This window comes from Pseudopodoces humilis, chromosome 29 (genome assembly GCF_049639895.1).
Source record: "Pseudopodoces humilis isolate 2021_Gansu_Grassland_sample_001 chromosome 29, ASM4963989v1, whole genome shotgun sequence".
NCBI lineage: Eukaryota > Metazoa > Chordata > Aves > Passeriformes > Paridae > Pseudopodoces > Pseudopodoces humilis.
Genome location: NC_142228.1, coordinates 318,025 through 336,820, shown reverse-complemented (window position 1 = coordinate 336,820; position 18,796 = coordinate 318,025). Strand labels below are relative to the sequence as shown.

Here is an 18,796-nt window from a genome sequence, read left to right as displayed (position 1 = left end):
CTAGAACTGGACACAGCACTTGAGGTGTGGCCTCACCACTGCCTGGCACAGGGGGACAATCCCGACCCTGGTCCTGCTTCCCAGACGTTTTGACAAACAAGGTGCCATTTGCCTTGTTGCCCACCTGGGCTCAGGTTCAGCTGCCTGTCAACCATCACCCCCAGTTCTTTTCCACTGGGCCTCTTTCCAGCCCCTGCCCCGGCCTGCAGTGCTGCGCGGCTGCATGTGGCCCAAGTGCAGCACTGGGCGCTGCCGCCCCTCGCCCCTCTGACGGACCCAACATGGCGCCCGCTCCTTCCCCGACGCTCGCGGGAGCTCCGGCCGTGACGTCACGCGAGCGCGCCCGCACGTCACGTGTCAGCGCGCTGACGTCACGCGCAGCGTCTCCCGCCGGTGAGCGGCGGCCGCAGCCTGAGGGGTCCGTAAGGGGCCGCGGGGTGGAGCGGGGTCCTGCGGGGGCAGCGCGGGATGGCCCCGCGCGGGTGAGGGCCCCGAGGGGGTTCGGGATTGTCGCTGTTTTGGGGGAGCTCCGGGTAGTTCTTGCCGGAGTTACCGCTCCCCTGGGGCTGTCCTGGGACTGCCGGGCCCGGGGGGACTTCGGGGGTGTCGGTGCTTTGTGGGGATACCGACTGGCGCTTACCGGGGTTACCGCTCCCCTGGGCCCCTCCCGGGCCGCGGGGCTGAGGGCGGATCGGTGCTCGCTGAGGGGGTGTCGTGCTCCTGTGCCCGCAGGTGTCCCGCCCTTTCTGCTGCGTGTGTCCCACAGCGGCGGATCCATGTCTTTCCTTGTAAGTAAACCCGAGCGCATTAGGGTGAGTGTTGAAGACCTTCCAGCTTCCCTCGAGTCTCGGTAGAACGAGCCTTGCGCTTGTGCAGAGTGGCCGGGCCTGGAGAGCACCATAAGGACGCAGGAAAACTGCTTATGGGGTTGATTACAGGAGATGTGCAACCAGCGCTGGTTAAAAACCGTGCACTAAAGCCTCGCACAGACCCTGCATCTCCTTGGGGTGAGGTGCAGAGCGGCTGTAACGAGCTTTGCAGTCAAGAAAAAGGGCCATAATGCTGGTTATTTTAAGTCGTTCTTTAAGTAGTCTCCTCACCTGAGTCACAATTTATGGGGTTTTTTTTCCTTCACTTTGCCTGCAAAGCTAAACACAACAGCTTTGTTTGATTCTGCTTTTCTGAATGAGGAAGTTTCCTGCAGCAGAACCACTTCTAATGCTTTCAAATGCTATTCTTACAAGTTTTGAGTCATCGTCACCCAAAGACTCATTGGTGCTTTCTAGGACCGGCTTCCCGTGCACTGAACAACTCAGCTGTTTATTATTTTGCTAAGTACCAAATTCTACTATGAGGATGTTTGTGAGTGATGATTTAACTTCATGATCAGCACTCTGCAAGCTTGAAATCTCCTGTTCTATTGTATCCTATGTGTATATATATGTATATTATCTGAACTGCAGTATTCAATAGTAGTAGGAACACTTCTCTGCACAACCTAGTGCTTGCTGTGAATTTCAAGCATGAATTCTGGAGGAGAACAACAGCTTTAAGATATTTATGTTCTAATTGTGCATTCAGTCAATGTGAATATTCAAATATTCAACAATAATTGAATTCTCAAAGATATCCCCTCTTTGTAAATAGTGAAAGCGTTTTTTTAAAACCTATTACACATAAAACCCCAACTTTTATTTGGCTGTATGAGGGGGTTATGGCATGCTGATTATTTTTGGTGTATGTGCATGTATAAAAAACTTGTTTGAATGATTTAAAATTATATTAACTTTATTGCAAGTGCATGTTGGTTGGGAATAATAGCAGCACCTGTGTGGTTGCTGGGTGCATGTTATTGGCAGAAAAAGGGAATATCCTTGTCCAAAGTAAGGATGTCACTAGTGATGCAACAAATCCATTTCAGACCACAGTAGAATTATTGAAGTTTGGGGTTTTTTTCTTGTAAGGTAGGGAGAATAAATTTTTCTCTAGGTGGAGTAACTGATTATGTGGAGAATTTTTATTTCTTTCAGCGGTGGGTGTCTGAGAAGTTTATTGTTGAGGGGTTAAGAGAGTTCGAGCTGTTTGGAGGTAAGTTTTCCTCTTGGTAAATGACATTGCTAGAAATGTTTTATTTTAGCTGTAGAGCTTGGTAATTTGGTAGTAAAGATGTATCTTATCACTTATCACTAAAAGATATGATTAAATTTTATTGTAAATCCAAATATTCAAGCTGGCTAAGCCCAGAAGTTTAACATAGAAGTGTGTAAGATCTAGCAAGTTATTTGGAAATCATTTTTATACTGATAACAGTACTAAATTACTTCTGTGTTGCTTAGCATAACCACATTTTTTTTCTTTTCATATACAAAAGATGGATTTGGGATTTGGGAAAGTTAATTATAGTTTTCTGAGTAAAAATGGATTTTGAAACTGCTGATGGCTCACTAGGAGCAGGAGCTGACAGGTTTGTGCTCTGCTTCTGCGTAACAAAGTTGCCCACTAGGATGCTGAATTCCTGATCAATGACACAGGAAACAAACAGAGCATAGGAAATATGTCTAGATTTTGAGCTTCCAGGTGGAGTAAAGGAATTTTTATTACTTTGAATAATATTAGATAGTTTCTTCTGTTTTTAAGAGTCATCTTTGAATGTGTTTATAATCATAGAATTGTTCGGGTTGGAAGGGACCTTTAAAGATCACCCAGTCCAACTCCCCTGCAATAAGCAGGGACATGACAGAAGGTTAATATTTGGAGTTGTAGAAAAAAAAATGTCACCTTCCGTTTATGTCAAATATACAGGCAGTAGCACTATGTGAATCTCTTCGATCCTGTACATGTACTGCGATATGACTAGTGCTGCAGTTTTGTGTGCAAATTAAATGTCTCTGTATAAAAAAAAATCATGTATATTTGAAATCAAAGAGGGTCATGTAGGGTTATTTACTTAATTTTCCAACTATATTTTAACGGGTATCTATTGAACACAACATGGTGAACAATTAATTTCTTTACTCCAGAGCAGACTCCGGGTGACTCTCGGAGAAAAGTAAGTGATTTGTGCAGGCTGTGGTGCTGTGGTTCATTGCATGGAGATTATTCCTTGTGGAAGTTTGATTTTTCTTTTTATCTTAGTTATATATCTCATCTCTATATTTAGCTCTACAAGTGTGGAAACAGGTTTCACCCTGGAGTGGAGATTTTGGTGTGTGGTTTTCAAACTCTATGTGACAACTCAAAATTTTAAACTTAATCTCATGGATTTCTATTTGTCATTCTCCTCCCGCAGCCCCTCAAGGGTCTCTTTTTGAGGTGATTTAATTCTGATCCTTCAGAGAAGGAAAGAAGAGTTTAGTTTTATGGAAGTTCTGAAAAGCACTTGTTCTTCAGGCCCTGATTGCTCACTGGCTGGTTCATAATGAGCACGTAACACATAAAATACCACAATTTACAACAGAGTATCTTAATCTAAATGATTCCCCACATCCCCACACCACAGGTGTGCAAGAGTTGCTCTAGTTTAAGCTAATCACAAACATAAATTAAGTGTGATTTGATCATAACTGTGTCAATTCAAGCTGCTTATAATTGATTTTTGTGCCAGTGTCTGTAATTTACTGGCACAAACAAAGCTCAAAATAGGAGATGTATATGGAATGTTTTGTATAAAATTGACTCAATTCACACCTTTTTTTAAATTGCTGAGTGTTAGACATGCTTGGCTGGAAGCAAATTGAGATTAGCATCTGTTTTGGTTTTTTCCAAGGGTTTTCTAGGGCAAAGACACTTATGCTGATTCTCATTTTGATCTTTTTATGTCTAGATAAAAGCCTGTTTTTTTTCCACCAGGGCTGTAGGAAAGGGTACATAATTTGGGGAGGGGGGTGGGAGGAAAATTTTTGTTGCTTATGCTGAAGTGAGGGAAAGGAATGAGGAGGTGGAGAGGAAGACAGCAGAACAAAACTGATATTATCTCTTCCTAACTCAGATGAACGTCATTTGGCAAATGCAGATCCTTGCAAACATCACAACTGATTTTGTTATGGCATTTATACCAGTAGTTGCCTTTCAAAGATTAGTTTCCTTTAAATCCATCTCCAATTAAACTGGACTCCCAAGCCAAAAGCCAGCTCTAAATGAATGTCATGCCATAAAACTGGTCATATGGGACTTCATTTTGCAGCTGCTTTTGACCATACACCAAAAATTGTCCTGTGTGAAACCACTGAGGAGCTTTTTTGCAGTATATCATAAATGACATTTCAGTTTAACTTTATTTTTTTAAACTGTTGTATGATGTTGATAAATTTCTGGTTGAGCTCCTTTTGCATTAACTCTTATTGGTCACTGCTAACATGAGGAGAGGTGAGTGAAGACCTCATACTGGAAGACTTTTCAATAGGGAATTCACAGTATTTTTCCATGACTGCACAGCCTACACCATTAATAAGATTAAATTTGTTTAATTCTTTGCATCTGCTTTGTTGGCTTGTCCTCTACCTGGAGTGACTTTAATAAAGCAAACCACTTACATGTTGCTCAGTGTCTCACCAGCTGTCACCGCTCCATGACTGCTTCCCAGCCTCCTGCTTCCATCTCCTTGGTGGTGCCTTTCTGCTTCAGAGGTTTCTGTCTGCCTGTGTGTCTCCTGGCCATCTTGCTGTTGACAGGACTGTGTGAAATTGCTGAAAGAAGTAATGAATGATATGGTTGAGATCAGAATGAACAGGCCTCTTTAGCAGAAGTTTGAAATCCTGAGTGGAAAGTTGCTGCCTGTTCTGAGCCAAGATACTGCACTGTAGTGTTCACTAAAGGAAAGGATCTGGAAATGCTGCTCCCAGGGGCTTTAGCTACGCTGAAGTAGCCTGAGTTGTTTGAGCTGAAATTGTACCAAAGCACCACAAATCTTAATTTTTGCCTTTTCCCTTAATGTAAAATGCTTTTAAAAATATTGAAAAAAAATTTAAAATAGGCAATGTGCTGTTCAAAGCCAGTTGAAAAGGTTGAACTTGGGAAGTGTGGTGCTAATTTATTCCCCAAGTGCATTTAAGCATCCCGAGGTAATTTACAGCAAGCTCCTGTCTGTGCTCTTTGCACTACATTTACCCTGGGCTGAGGGTAGAGCAGCAAGTTCGTTGTTTTTCAGCTGTCACTGTGCTGTTTCCATCTTTCAGTGATGGAAATAAAAAACGCAGTCTGCTGTTATGGTAGGAAAAGGCACAACCCTTTTCTGCTTCATCTACCATGAGAAAGGTCTGATAAAGGGCATTTGCAGTTGATGAAGAATGAGGTGGAAAAATTGAGTTGGTGTTCCAAATGCCAGGAGGACTTAATGTGCTGGAAATTTGAGATAACTAAAGACAGTTTTAGATACCACATAAATTCTAATCCCTGTTAGGTTGCTCTTTTTGTGACTTTGGACATTTGAAAGAGTTGGAAGGTATAAAAGAACTTGCAAGAACATTGAAGTTTATCATCTGCAAAATCCCACCAGGGAAGATTTCAGTCTATGTAAATAAGGCAGAAAGCTTTCATGTCAGATGGAGTGAGGGAAAGCTTGACAGGCTTGGGAATGCTGCTTCCCTGTGTGGTGGGGGGGTGGTTTTTTCCCTTTTTTTTTTTTTCCAGAAGCACTTAAGCTTTTCAGTTTTTGCTTTCATTTGGAGCTTCTCTTTTCATGTGTGTCTGGTTTTCTTCATCACTTGTACCATTCAGCTAAGCAGCTTCAGCTTGCTGGGTTTATCCCAGGTGAGCAGCTGAAAACCAGGAGCCACAGGAGCTGCAGCATCCGCCAGGAAAGCCAAATGCTACAGTGCAGAGAAGGGCTGTGAACAGCTTCCCTTTGCCTCTGGCTAAGGCAACAGGATGGTGGCACAGAAGTATGTCAATATAAGAGAAAGGCAGTTACTGCAAAGCAGAGTTTACGCTGTCCTGGGGAATAATATTTGGCTTTATCCAAATATTCCTGAATAAATTCTCACGGTGATTAACAATCTACTTGTTACGTGTTTTGTAACACAGATGTCTGGATCTTCTGAAATGAGGCATCTCCTGAGTTTCAATTGATAAATGACTATTTAAAATTATTTTGACAGCAGTTAAATCCTCTTCTGTATCCCTCTGATTTTAAAGTGTATGATAATATGAGGTGCAGATAATTTTTCCAGCAGGTGATCTTTATTTCCTTTGACCTGACTTCATTCTTTTTTCCTCAGACAAATGAGGCGAGCTCCGAGTCGATAGCTTCTTCCCCTAAAAGGGACACCATGAGCAACTTCCTGCCAGACAGCAGCTGCTATGAGTTGCTCACTATCATAGGTAATACTGGAGGGCTGAAGGATCAGAGTCTGCTTTGTAAAGAAAATAATTTCTGCAGATTTGTTGTCCTTTTCTTGATTGATTGCTTATTTTTTGACATTGTATGTATGCATCTTTGATTTTTAAAATAATTTGAATAAAAAATGAGAAGCCAGTCCTAAAGGTTTTTACCTGAGAGGGGCATGTTGTGGGTCAGTGATGCTGGGGGTGCAGTACAGTCAGCAGAAACAGCCTGAAACCTGTCCTTGGTGCTCCTAATCATGTTTCTGCCTCAGTCCTGAATTTGAAGGACAGGATAATTCTACTGGCTAGGAGGATTCCTCTCCGTGGGATACATACCAAGGAAGGTGGTATCTGATGGAACAGTTACTCTTTTACAAAGCCAAAAGTAGTTTCAGTGAGTGAAGGTAAAGATTATTGCAGGGTCAGGAGGAGTTCCTCTCAGTGCTTCTAAAAGCATTACTGAAGCTTCAGTGCTTTCTCTTTCAGGCAGGGGCTTTGAAGACTTGATGGTTGTGAACCTGGCCAGGTATAAGCCCACGGGAGAGTATGTCACAGTCAGAAGAGTGAACTTGGAGGCCTGCACAAATGAAATGGTCACATTCTTGCAGGTAACACCACTCATCATGTAAGCTTAGAAGAGGACAGACAGCAAGAGCAGTGCCTACCAATACTACAGTCATGTTTCTGCATTTACTAAATTTAATAAAAATATCTTCTATTTTAGGGGGAGCTTCATGTTTCCAAGCTCTTCAACCACCCTAACATCGTGCCATACAAAGCAACTTTCGTAGCTGACAATGAGCTGTGGGTAGTGACTTCTTTCATGGCCTATGGTGAGTGGAGAGGGGGGTACCTTTTTCTGTTCCTCATGTTCTATGAAAGGAAATTGAAGAGCTGCCATGTCCTTGGGGTTTTTGTTCTGACAGGTGGTGTTTCATTTCTTTCTAGGTTCTGCAAAAGATTTAATCTGTACTCATTTTACGGATGGGATGACTGAACTGGCCATTGCTTACATTCTCCAAGGCGTCTTGAAAGCACTTGACTACATCCACCATATGGGCTATGTACATAGGTATGGAAAAATACATTGGTCATTTTCCTTCTGGTGGAGGTTCTTGGAAATAATACTCAGAGTAGAGCAGAGGATGGATCAGGAGACACAGAACACATTGAGTTTTGTATTACTTTGCTGTTAGAGCAACTCTGATACTCGTGGGAAGTGACATCACTGATCTTAGTAAGCTGCATGAAAGTGGAGCAAACTTATCCCAAAGACCACTGTGTATCTAAAATCACAATCTATAACATTTAGTCCTGCATTTCTCCTTGCCACAGAAACATTCTTTGGGAACTTGCAAAGGTGATGAATAGAATCCTGTTAACTGATTTTGCCCAGCATCCAAAGATGGTTGTTAGGAGTCTCAGCTTCCTGGTATAAAGGTGATCAAGTATTGTCCTACGCATTGAGCTGTTTAGTAAGGGCCAGGGAACCTGACTGTTTTTCCCTTTTATCCCCAGGAGTGTTAAAGCCAGCCATATCCTGATCTCTGTAGATGGGAAGGTGTACCTTTCTGGCCTGCGGAGTAACCTGAGTATGATCAACCATGGGCAGCGACTCAAAGTTGTTCATGACTTCCCCAAATACAGCATCAAAGTGCTGCCTTGGCTCAGTCCTGAGGTTTTGCAGCAGGTGTGTTTAAAAGAAGCTGCTCGTGTTTAGTGATGTGTTGTATCTGTATAATTTTGTGAGCTCTTGGGGCAAGTTGAAGGCGTGTAGGGTGGGAGACATGAGAGAACCTGCAGAGTTGCTTTCTTGTGATGAGTTCTAGTCCTTTCTTTTTATCTTAAAACAAGTGACCCCTAGCAAGGGGAAGGGTACATGAATACAAGGAAAGAGGAGAAGCTAAAGGAAACAGATTTGGTGTGGATGCAGAGCAAGTGGGTAGAATTTGATCTAGTTGACTCAAAAGTTAAATTGTAGTCACTTCTAAAGGTTGTCTCATTAACAAAGTGTTACATCAGATGCAAGTTACCCAGGGCAGATGCCGTCCCTACAGGCTGGCTGATTTCAGTTACGTGAATGTTGACCTTAACTGTGTGTTTTAACATACTGAAAAACCCTCACCTCAATAAAGTAGTCTATCTGTGGCTGGTACTGTCCTGTTCTAATCATCTGGGTTTGTTGGCTTGCAGTTGAATCATGGGTATTGCCCATTCAGTCACATCCAAGTCCCTGAAGCTACTTTTTCTTTTCATGTAGAATCTGCAGGGTTATGATGCAAAATCTGACATTTACAGTGTGGGGATAACGGCCTGTGAACTGGCAAATGGACATGTCCCATTTAAAGACATGCCTTCTACTCAGGTAAGATTTGCAAGCTCCTTAACTCATCCTTCATCCTGGCACCTGGCACTGCTTTCCTGCTCTGGGATGTGAGCACGGAAAGGTGTCCTGCTTGTGTGAGTGGGAAACCTGAACTGTGTGTGATGTTGCTTGTGCCCCTGCTCTTCCAGATGCTCTTAGAAAAGCTGAATGGAACTGTTCCCTGCCTGCTAGACACCACCACAATTCCTGCTGATGAGCTGACTATGAAGACGTCCCGCTCCAGCGCAAACTACGGGATGGGGGAGAGCACGGCCATGAGCAACGTGCGTGCGGCCAACGGGGAGCCAGCCCTGCACCCCTACCTCCGCACCTTCTCCACCTACTTCCATAACTTCGTGGAGCAGTGCCTCCAGAGGAACCCTGACTTCAGGTAAAGCCAGGTGAAAGCTGCTCTCCTCACCAGTGCTGTTCTAGGGCTGGTTAAACTATGGGAGTTAGTAGATATTGTTTACAGTTTTCTTTCCGAAAGCATAGTGGAGTGAGGATGTGCCCCATCTGTTGAGGAGAGCAGTCCAGGTGTGTAGAACAAGCAGTGTTAACACTTGGAGCACTTTCTGTATGAAAGCCTGAGGAATTGTTTGGCAGCCTTCCTTGGGGGATAAGTGGCGCTGCACATCAAGAAAATAAACAACTTGTGTTTCTGGCCCCTGTGAGACTGTGTTTACCCAGTTCCCATCACTGCAAGTGGCTGCTCTTCAGCCAGCAGAGAGCAATGATGGGAAGTGATCAAAGCTGCATTTTTCTTTGTAGTGAGGACAATCTGTAGCCATGACAGACTTTTCAGAGGTGCCCTGAAAACTGACTGCTCAGGCACTGTCCTTGGGCAGATGTAGGGGGTGTATGTAAATTAAAGGTTAGAAGGAGGTTGAGCTCCTTGCATAAAATATTACATGATTGTAAATGCTTAATAAGCAGTGCTACTGCTGAAAAAAAGGAGATACCAAATAGCTGAGAAATAGGCAGGAAGGACCCTGCTCTTGTCTTAATCCCACTACCTGACCTCAAGCACTGACTCATTTTCTTACCTCCCTTCCACAGGCCAAGCGCAGGCACTCTGCTAAGTCACCCCTTTTTTAAGCAGGTAAGGAATTAATTGATCTACAAGTAAAGCACAGTGCTTTGCTTTGTCTTTCTGTGAGGGTGGGGATGTTGAATTGCTGAATTTTCTGTGATCAGAAAGATTAAGTCAGATTTTTGACTATTTGTAGTGCAGAGTGGTGATCGTCACATCCTCTGAGGGAGGTGCTTGGGCTGTTCTTGAAGCATCTCTTATCTAAGGTTTTAAATCTGCCTGTCTGGGAGCCAGAGCAGCTCTTCCCCTGCAGGCTGCTGAGTTCTGGGGCGAGGCAGTTGTAACTTTTGCTCCTTAAGGAGACCAGAGGATGCCCCGTGTGTTTCCTGCCTGTTTCTGCCTGCAGTGCTGGGTGTGGAGCAGCACCTGAGCAGCCCTGTGTGCTCAATCTGTCCTTCTTGTGCAGATCAAGCGCCGTGCTTCTGAAGCACTCCCTGAACTTCTGCGCCCTGTCACCCCCATCACCAATTTGGAAGGGACACTGCCCCAGGACCCCAGTGGCATTTTTGGGTTGGTATCAAATCTGGAGCAGCTGGATGTGGATGACTGGGAATTCTAGAAAAATAGGGACTACACTGAGGAGGAGCTTTCTGGACATTGTAATTTATTGATCCTGTTCATAAAAGCTGATGAATGTTATACACAGAAGAGTTTACAGGTCCTTGGGAAGGAACTTCAACTGCCTGTTTACTTAAGAAGTAGCCTGGATACAAATGGACAGACCTAAGCTGGAAAAGGATCAACCCAAGGAGCTGTGGAGTATTCTGGAAGGTGCAGTGCCTGGAGCCCCCATTCTTCCACCTGAGCACTGGTAGACCACCTAAGGGGGTTGAGTGAGTCTGTGTAGTTATGGTCTCTATTTATGTGTTTCTAAAAATCACTGGCTTCCTCACAGTTGAGGCTGCATGTCCCTGCCCTTTTTGGTTCTTTCTCTTTTAAGGGTGCCTTAGAGTTGAGGGGAGGTGGGCAGGTTTTAGTTTTGGGCATTCTCTTAGAACTAGTCAAGTTCCTGTAACAGTGTTGTCATAGGGAAAGTTTTAATGGGGGGAAAAATGGATTATATTCTTAGTTACTGCTTTGTGGTGAAAAAATGGGAGATCAAAGATAAGCTGACGCCATTCCAGGCACTCCTGCTGCACTGGGCATTCCTCTGCAACACTGGATTCTTCCAGTGTGGAGAGGGTTTTTGAAGACTTCTCACTCGATGCTGACCACTCTGAACTCCAGGTCAGACAGGGCCTTCCAGCCTCCCCTTCCAGCTTCCTGGGTCACCAGAGCAGTGTGGATGCCTGTACAATGTACCAGCTTTTTTATCCCCTTCCAGTTGGAACTTCATGTTAGCTGGGCTGGTTTCACAGCACGAAACACTCTTACCTTACCTGCAGTGACTTACCCTGACACAGAGGAAAAGTAAATTGATTTTCATGCTGATCCTCTTGCTCACAACTCCTGTATAGAACTGAACTTTAACCTTTCCATCACCATTACTCTTCTGCCTTCCTTCACTGACAGGTAAAAGCTGCTCATGTGGCTCCCTGTGGTTCATGGCTGTGTGACTCTGCCCTGCTGCTGTGGCAGCTCTCCCCCATTCCGTGCTGTTTGGTTTTTTTGGAGGTGTATTTAAGACGTTTAGTTTGACATTTTTTCCAAGGACCATGGGTGCTGGAGGTCATCTGCTCTTTACTGAAGCACTGAGTATCCTTGTGTAGGTGCAATTGATGGGAGCAGTGGTGCTGGCAACAGGTCCTTCTTGTGTTTATAAACTATACTTGAACTCAGAGTTTGTTACTCTAGTTTTTTTCCAAAACAAATAAAAAATTTCTGAAGTTGTTTTTTAAGTCTGCTGTTTGTGCAGGATGATGGAGTGAATCACAGAGGGTGACAGGCTGGCTGTGTACGCTTGCTTTTACCTCCTTAGTTTCATACAGCTCACCAGTTTATGGCAGCTGCCTTCATGCTGCAGAAACATACTTCAACTAAAGCAACAAGCTGCAAACACCTGCACTTGCTCTTTTCTGAAAGTTTCAGTCAAATTCTCTTAGTTGCAGAGGTGTTTAAGGCCAGGACAAGCTCTACTTCCTCCCTTTGATCAGGTTTGGCTCCTGATTTAATCTTACTGTTAGTAAGAAGATTATTGATTGCCTCGCTTGTTACGAAGCCTTACAAGCAGGGCTGATTCAAGAGGTGTGTAACTGAAGTTCTGTCCCTATCTTGAAGGTTGGTTCCTGGGAACCAAGACAGGAGGGAATAAATAACTGCAGTGCTCCAGCCTGCTTTCCCATGAATTAGCATTTTTAGGGTTAAGGATGAACTTAATGCAAGCTCATATTTCTAATCCCTGCCCATGCTTGCACCTTGCTCCATGCTCTAAGCTTAGGGCCTTAAATTAACTTTGTTCCATGCTTGCAGCAGGATTCATGCACAGTTGGGAGTGAAACAGCAGCACCGTGGTCGGAAGCAGCAATTAGGAGTAACTGAACATTCACCCTGCTTCCCCAGTTTGGGGGCTCTGGGGGTAGCAGATGGCTCTCTCAGCCCTTGGAGTCTTACCTGCCCTGCCTTGTGCCCCTGCAGGGCAGCAAAGACAGAGCCCAGCACAGGTGCACACAGTTCAGGAGCTGCTGGTTGGACACACAACCCCTGGCTACAGCTGTGAGCTTTCTTTTTCTCCTACAAAAGCTTTATTCACTTATGTACAAAATGTGTTCTGCTACTGTGGATCCTCTTCATGGTCTGACTGTTGCATCTCTTCCTCCTCCCCTTTGTGTTTTTCCAGTTTGGCCATGAGCTCTGAAAAACAGGAACAGGCATGCTGAGACTCCAGGTACAGGGGCTGCCCCACCCCAGAGCCAGAGGCCCAGGTCCTGTGAACACCCAGGACCAGGGCAACTACCAAAAATCCCTTGCCTACAGAGGCTCAGCCTGGAGCCACCCCTGTTTGCCAAGGCCACGCAGGAGCTGTTAAAGTCATTCCCTCAGTGCATTACCGACCACACAAGCTGCTGCCTCTGCTCCCATGGCACAACCCCCTCCCTCTCCAGTCATTCCCCAGGTTCCCCACCTGGGCAAGCACAGATGCTCATGTTGCATCCGTGATTTAGTATTTCCTGACACTTGAGCTCTGCTGGCAGCCAGGAACTGGGACCTTTAGCTCAGGGCCAGGCCCAACAGCAGGAAGGTGCAGCAGGAGCTGATGTCTTTGCTGCTCCCCCAGAGCAGCTGTGCTCCCTCTCCCACAGGTGCCTGTTACCTTTTGCAGGGTTGAAGACCCCGTTGGTTTGCTTGTCGCAGACGTAGCAGCGCTGGGATTTGCGATAGTGCTGGAGGGCACAGCCCTCACAGAAGTAGTGCCGACACCTGTATGGAGACACAGAGGTCACTGCAAGGCACCAGACACAATGACTGTGTCCTAGAGTTAGAAACTACTGACTGCTGGTCACAGGAACAGCAAGGCTGGAAATTACCTCCACGATTGAGTCCAACCTCTGCCCGAGCCCCACTCTGTCACCCGGCCCAGAGCACTGAGTGCCATGTCCAGTTGTTCCTTGGACACCTCCAGGGATGGGGACTCCACCAGCTCCCTGGGAAGCCTCTTCCACTGTGTGACCATTCTCTCCATAGTCCCCAAGGGAGGCAAAAGTGAGCTGCAGACACAGCTTCCTCTGCATTGCTGTCCCCATGGAAGGTGTTTCAGCATTGCTTCACTGATGTGCAGTGACAGCACAGAGCCACCAGCGTGCTCTTCCAGACCCAAGTACCAGCAGGACAGCATTCAGAGGGAGAAAGTGCTCTCCTCATCCCTGCCAAGCTCCTGGCTTCCCCATGCTCACATTTCTCTCCTCAGGCAGTGCAGCTGGCATTAAGTGTCCAGGAGGAATGACGGCATGAAAACAGAATCTCAAAGTTAAGAGGGAAAGATAAGGTAATAAGGCAGCATTTGTGGAAATCTAGAAAGTGTTTGAGAGCTCTTCCAAGGGGATGCTCCAGATGCAGCTATGAGACTCTGTCTCACAGGATTCCCTCACCCACCAAAAAGCCAGAGTAGACAACAAGCAGGTTCCACCCACAGCCTGTGGGCTGGGTTTGTCTTTGCCTCAATAATGAAAGAATGACTTGTGAGCTGGATTGACAGCACACATGTGGCTCCTCATGCCAAACAACCACTTACTTGGTGACCACGGGGTTCTTGAAGGAACCTCTGCAGATGAAACATTTGAAAGGCATGTCCTCCTCATCACTGCTCACCTCGTAGTTTTCATCGTCTGCAGAAGAGAAAGCGAACCAGAGTGGAGTGAGAAGAGAGGCCAGCCCACATGTGGGGCATGAAATAATAAGGGGAGAGGGCAGCAGGTGAGATTCAATCTCTGCTGGAAACAATGGAGCTCTGGCATCTGGGTGTTTCAGTAACATGTGTGGGACTGTGCTATAATTAGGGCTAATGAGCCAACAGGTCTGTTGCTCATCTCAGGAGAAAATTCTTTTCTACTTCACCCACTCACTGCTATAAAGAGAAACATCCTCCAGCTCCTCCTGTTTTTTAGACTTTCCTCCAAACCAGCTGCCTCCAAGCTCTGGCTCCAGCTGAGCAGAGAACAGCCCCCATTTGCACAGCAGCTCTCATGAGCCTTGGGCCACAGCTACGTTCACTAAGTGACAAGTGATGTCCCACCTCCTGGGCATCCAGGGGACATAGTCCCGTCTCCGCAGCTGCACACAGCTCGCTGCTGGGACCCACACAGCAGTGCTCTCCTTCACAGAGAGCCAGGGGTTTTCTGTAAGCAGCAGCTCTGCTCAGCACCGTCAGTGGTCCCTGGCCCTCAGCTAATCCTGCAGCAGGAGCTGCACAGCTTGGAGCAGACCTGTGAGGGCAGAGGGGCCGTACCATTGACGCCGTAGCGGCCTTCGTCCAGCTCCCGTTCGATCTGCCAACCATGCTTGTAGTCCGAGCGGTCGTGCAGGAATTTGCAGCTGTCTGAGCAGCACAGAGAAAGAGGAAATAAGAGACAGGCTGCAAGGGCAGAGTATTTCCAGGACACCTCATTCCAGGGCAGCCTGAACTTTGCCCAGCAGGAGAAATCTGATTGCTCCTTCTCCAGGGCAGCATCAAGCTCCTGGAGCAGGTACAGGATCCCTCAGTGCTGACAGGCTGTGAGCATCATCCTCTCTGCACCACAGGGACAGTTCCAGCAGTTCTGCACATGGCAAGTGGGATAAAGAACAGGAAAACCCATCCCTCACATGGCCTCGGCAGACACCATGCCTGTAAGAATGTGGATTACTGGAACATCCCAGGGATCCCTCCCAGGACTCCTGTAACTACTAATGAGAGGCCTTGGGCTTTCAGAAGGGCCAGCACGAATGACAACCTTACATAAACAGCTCTGCACAGAAGGGTCTATGGCTCAGCCTCAGCACCCCAAACACTGCTGGGTCACAGCTGGATTGGATCCCTTTGCAAGCCTGGTGCTCAGCTGCAGACACAAGGCACTCACCCCCGAAGCCACAGAAGCCGGTCTCTTTGTAGTCCTTGCAGATGTCGGGCTGGTAGTCCCAGCGCACTGTGGCCCGCAGGTGCTCTGGAGCACGGATGGGGCCTTTCCTGAAAGGGGGGCAGAGGGCTCAGCCTGGCTGCAAAGTGGCCCTGGAGCAGGGCCCTGGCCAGAACCAGACACCACACTGGTCAGGCAAAAGCTGGCAGTGACAGCAGAGTTCCAGCCCCAAACACCACCTTGGGATGGTGCCTGAGCTCCTCTGTGATCGCAGACCCCCAGGGCTCATCCCAACCAACCTGACCATTCCTGAAGAGGCATTTCCCATCGATGTGTCTTTGGGCTTCACATACTTCTGGTAGTTGTTAATGCCACGGTAAATTTTATCATCTTCCTTTCCTCTCAGCTCCTAGGAAAGCAAGAAGAGATGATTAAGGATCAGGAGGGCTTCATGACATGGATTAATTGTCACCACCCTGACATCAGTCTTCCTTCCCACCCTGCTTTAATACCAAGATGCCAATAAAGCCACAAAACTTCCCTATTTGCAAGGGTTACGCTCCTGCCTTCTTGAACTTCTAGGGAGGACAAGACTCTAACTCTTCTTGGTGTGCAGAAGGCTCTCGGACTGCACAGCATGAGCTCCTAAGGAGCAAGGCTGACTCACCTCCTGGATTTTCTGGCTGCGCTCAAAGATGGCCTGGGCATCCTTCTCCTTCTCCGTGTCCAGTTCATACACTGCTGTGGCTCCCATGTCTTCTGGGCCAACAGGTTTCTGAAAAGCAAGGAAAACTTGTGGCAAGAGTGAAGGGAACACTTGGACAAGACAGAGCTTGGCTGCCTGAAGGGTTGTCACAGACAAGACACAAGGACTGGACACACCTGCTTTATCCCTTGGCATTTGCTAGGGAGAATTCACCACAGGCTCCAGCCTAGTGTGCACAGAGGCCAGAATGCTAATTCCCCATTGCTCCCAAATTTTAGCCTGCTGTCAGGGAACACTTATTTTACTCCTTCACACTCAGCCCCAGCTCAGCTGGAAGCCCCACTCAGTTCACCCATGTCCGACACTTCAATCACGGGGCCCTCCTGCCCACACACAGGATGTTACTGAGCTTCTGAACCAGCTGGGGGTGGCTAAAATTCAGTTTCAACCCAGTGATCTGGTTTAGATTCCTCTTTAATGGACTGAACAGATACCTATTCTTAGCTTTTATCACCTCTTCAAGCTGCACAGAAACCAGAGAATAATTACAGGCAGCCTCAATTAAAGACAAATCCAACTTGGGTGCCAAAAGCTTGCAGACTCCCAAAGCTCTCACCTCCTCCCATCCCTTCCCATTCTCTCCAGAAGGTTGGGAAAACCAAACACTGCCTCCCTTGGGAGCAAAGATGGTCTAGTAATGAAAACAGAAACCCAACAGTTGAGCAAACCTGATCCAACTGCTCCCTCTCCTGAAAAGTCTGTGCAGTGTTGGGCAAGTCCAGTGGCATCCTGGAGTTTTAACTCTCACCTCTAAGAGGGAAAGACCAACCTTTAAAGGCCTCCCGTGGAGGGAGGTGCTATCAGAATGAAGCCAGCACAAGGTGCTTGGCTATTAAGAGGGGACAGCGAGGTGCATTAATAAGAAAGAACGTCCAATCCCATGTTTAGAGTGGCAAATTCTGTCTGTGAGGAGCAGGATCCCCAGTCCCACCTGAGTTGACATGCCAGGGCCCCTGCTGCCTGTCCTTACCGCCGACCTGGTGGATTTGTAGGCGACACCGATGTCCTTGGCAGGATCCTCATCCTCACTGCTGCTCAGTGCGTACTCCGGCCTCTCCCTCGCGCAGCGCCTGGTCTGGGGGGAGACGGCAGGGATGGGGGAGGAAAGGCTCCAGCACTCCAGCCTGCCTGGCTGAGCCTGGCGGGCACCACAGGCAGCCCCGGATGGAGCAGGCGCTCCCTCGGAGCTCCTTTACCTTCTGGATCATGGGGTTGGGGGTGTCCCGCCGTCGCTCCTTCCGCACCACGCTGCTGCCCTCCTCCCCACTGCTCTCTGCGGGGAAAGCCCGGCGTGAGGGGCATGGGCCCGGCCTGAGGCAGCCCCTGCCCTCGGCGGGCTGGGGACGCCCACGGGAGACCAAACAATCCCACCCTGGCAGCGTTGTCCAAACGCTCCTGGGGCCGTGACCGTTCCGGAGAAGCCTGCTCAGTGTCCGACCACCCTCCAGGGCAAGAACCTTCTCCTAATATCCACCCTAAATCCGCTCTGTCACAGCGGCAGGGTGCTTCACGCCCTCGGCCGCACGCACAGCGGCTGGGGAGGGCAGCGCTGGAGGCGGCACCAGGACCTCCCTCGCCTCCCCACCGCCCCGCCCCGGCTCCCCGCACCTCCCGGGGTCCCCCAGCCCTCACCCCGCTCCTGGTCGCTGCCGGGCCGTTTTCGCCGGCCGCTGCCCGCGGCTCGGACCCGCTTCTTGAACACAAAGCTGCAAACGCCGCTCTCCTCCGCCATCATGTGCCACCGACACTGCGGCGCTGGCTGGAGCGGCGGCCGAGCGGCCGGAGCGGGCAGCGCCCCCTGCGGGCAGGGAGGCTCAGCGCCCCGGTCCTGGCCCCGGCCCAATCCCAATCCCAATCCCAATCCCAATCCCAATCCCAATCCCAATCCCAATCCCAATCCCAATCCCAATCCCAATCCTCGATTCCGCTCCCTCCCGCGGGCCTGGCGGGTTTCAAAGGCAACGGGGATGCTGCTGGGTCCTGCAACCCCCGGCCCCGGGTGGGCACAGGCGGACACAGCCTGTATGTGTGAACATGTGTGTGTACAGGTGTGTGAACATGTGTGTGTGCAGGTGTGTGTGCAGGTGTGTGAACATGTGTGTGTACAGGTGTGTGTGCAGGTGTGTGAACATGTGTGTGTGCAGGTGTGTGAACATGTGTGTGTACAGGTGTGTGTGCAGGTGTGTACACGTGTGTGAACATGTGTGTGTGCAGGTGTGTGTGCAGGTGTGTGAACATGTGTGTGTACAGGTGTGTGTGCAGGTGTGTGAACATGTGTGTGTGCAGGTGTGTGAACATGTGTGTGTACAGGTGTGTGTGCAGGTGTGTACACGTGTGTGAACATGTGTGTGTGCAGGTGTGTGAACATGTGTGTGTACACGTGTGTGAACATGTGTGTGTGCAGGTGTGTGAACATGTGTGTGTACAGGTGTGTGTGCAGGTGTGTACACGTGTGTGAACATGTGTGTGTGCAGGTGTGTGTGCAGGTGTGTGAACATGTGTGTGTGCAGATGTGTACACGTGTGTGAACATGTGTGTGTGCAGGTGTGTGAACATGTGTGTGTGCAGGTGTGTGAACATGTGTGTGTACAGGTGTGTGTGCAGGTGTGTACACGTGTGTGAACATGTGTGTGTGCAGGTGTGTGTGCAGGTGTGTGAACATGTGTGTGTGCAGGTGTGTGTGCAGGTGTGTACACGTGTGTGAACATGTGTGTGTGCAGGTGTGTGAACATGTGTGTGTGCAGATGTGTACACGTGTGTGA

At 48.0% G+C, this 18,796-nt stretch overlaps 2 protein-coding genes across 4 annotated transcripts; one reads left to right on the top strand and one right to left on the bottom strand.

Annotated features, from left to right (window-relative positions):
• The first annotated feature begins 335 nt into the window (after positions 1–335).
• Positions 336–11,610, top strand: STRADA (STE20 related adaptor alpha). Of its 3 annotated transcripts, none has more exons than XM_005532439.3 (13): positions 336–418; positions 733–812; positions 2,031–2,088; positions 3,021–3,049; positions 6,216–6,318; positions 6,808–6,929; positions 7,046–7,154; positions 7,270–7,393; positions 7,840–8,011; positions 8,582–8,686; positions 8,836–9,077; positions 9,746–9,788; positions 10,186–11,610. In XM_005532439.3, exons 2-13 carry the CDS (start codon positions 777–779, stop codon positions 10,336–10,338), a joined length of 1,296 nt encoding a protein of 431 aa, XP_005532496.1. In that variant the 5' UTR covers positions 336–418; positions 733–776; the 3' UTR covers positions 10,339–11,610. The 3 variants fall into 3 exon arrangements, with proteins under 3 accessions (XP_005532496.1, XP_014116514.1, XP_087924127.1); XM_014261039.2 differs by having other exon boundaries at positions 370–418; positions 733–788; XM_088068001.1 differs by lacking the exons at positions 336–418; positions 2,031–2,088; positions 3,021–3,049 and having other exon boundaries at positions 528–788.
• A 151-nt stretch (positions 11,611–11,761) lies between these two features.
• Positions 11,762–17,766, bottom strand: LOC102102529 (E3 ubiquitin-protein ligase RNF113A). Its single transcript, XM_005532474.3, has 10 exons — positions 17,667–17,766; positions 17,231–17,307; positions 17,005–17,109; positions 15,936–16,043; positions 15,568–15,677; positions 15,272–15,378; positions 14,662–14,751; positions 13,948–14,041; positions 13,030–13,136; positions 11,762–12,569 (listed from the first exon to the last, which is right to left on the bottom strand). The coding sequence occupies exons 1-10, from the start codon at positions 17,764–17,766 to the stop codon at positions 12,490–12,492; spliced, it is 978 nt and encodes a 325-aa protein (XP_005532531.2). The 3' UTR covers positions 11,762–12,489.
• Positions 17,767–18,796: the final 1,030 nt, after the last annotated feature.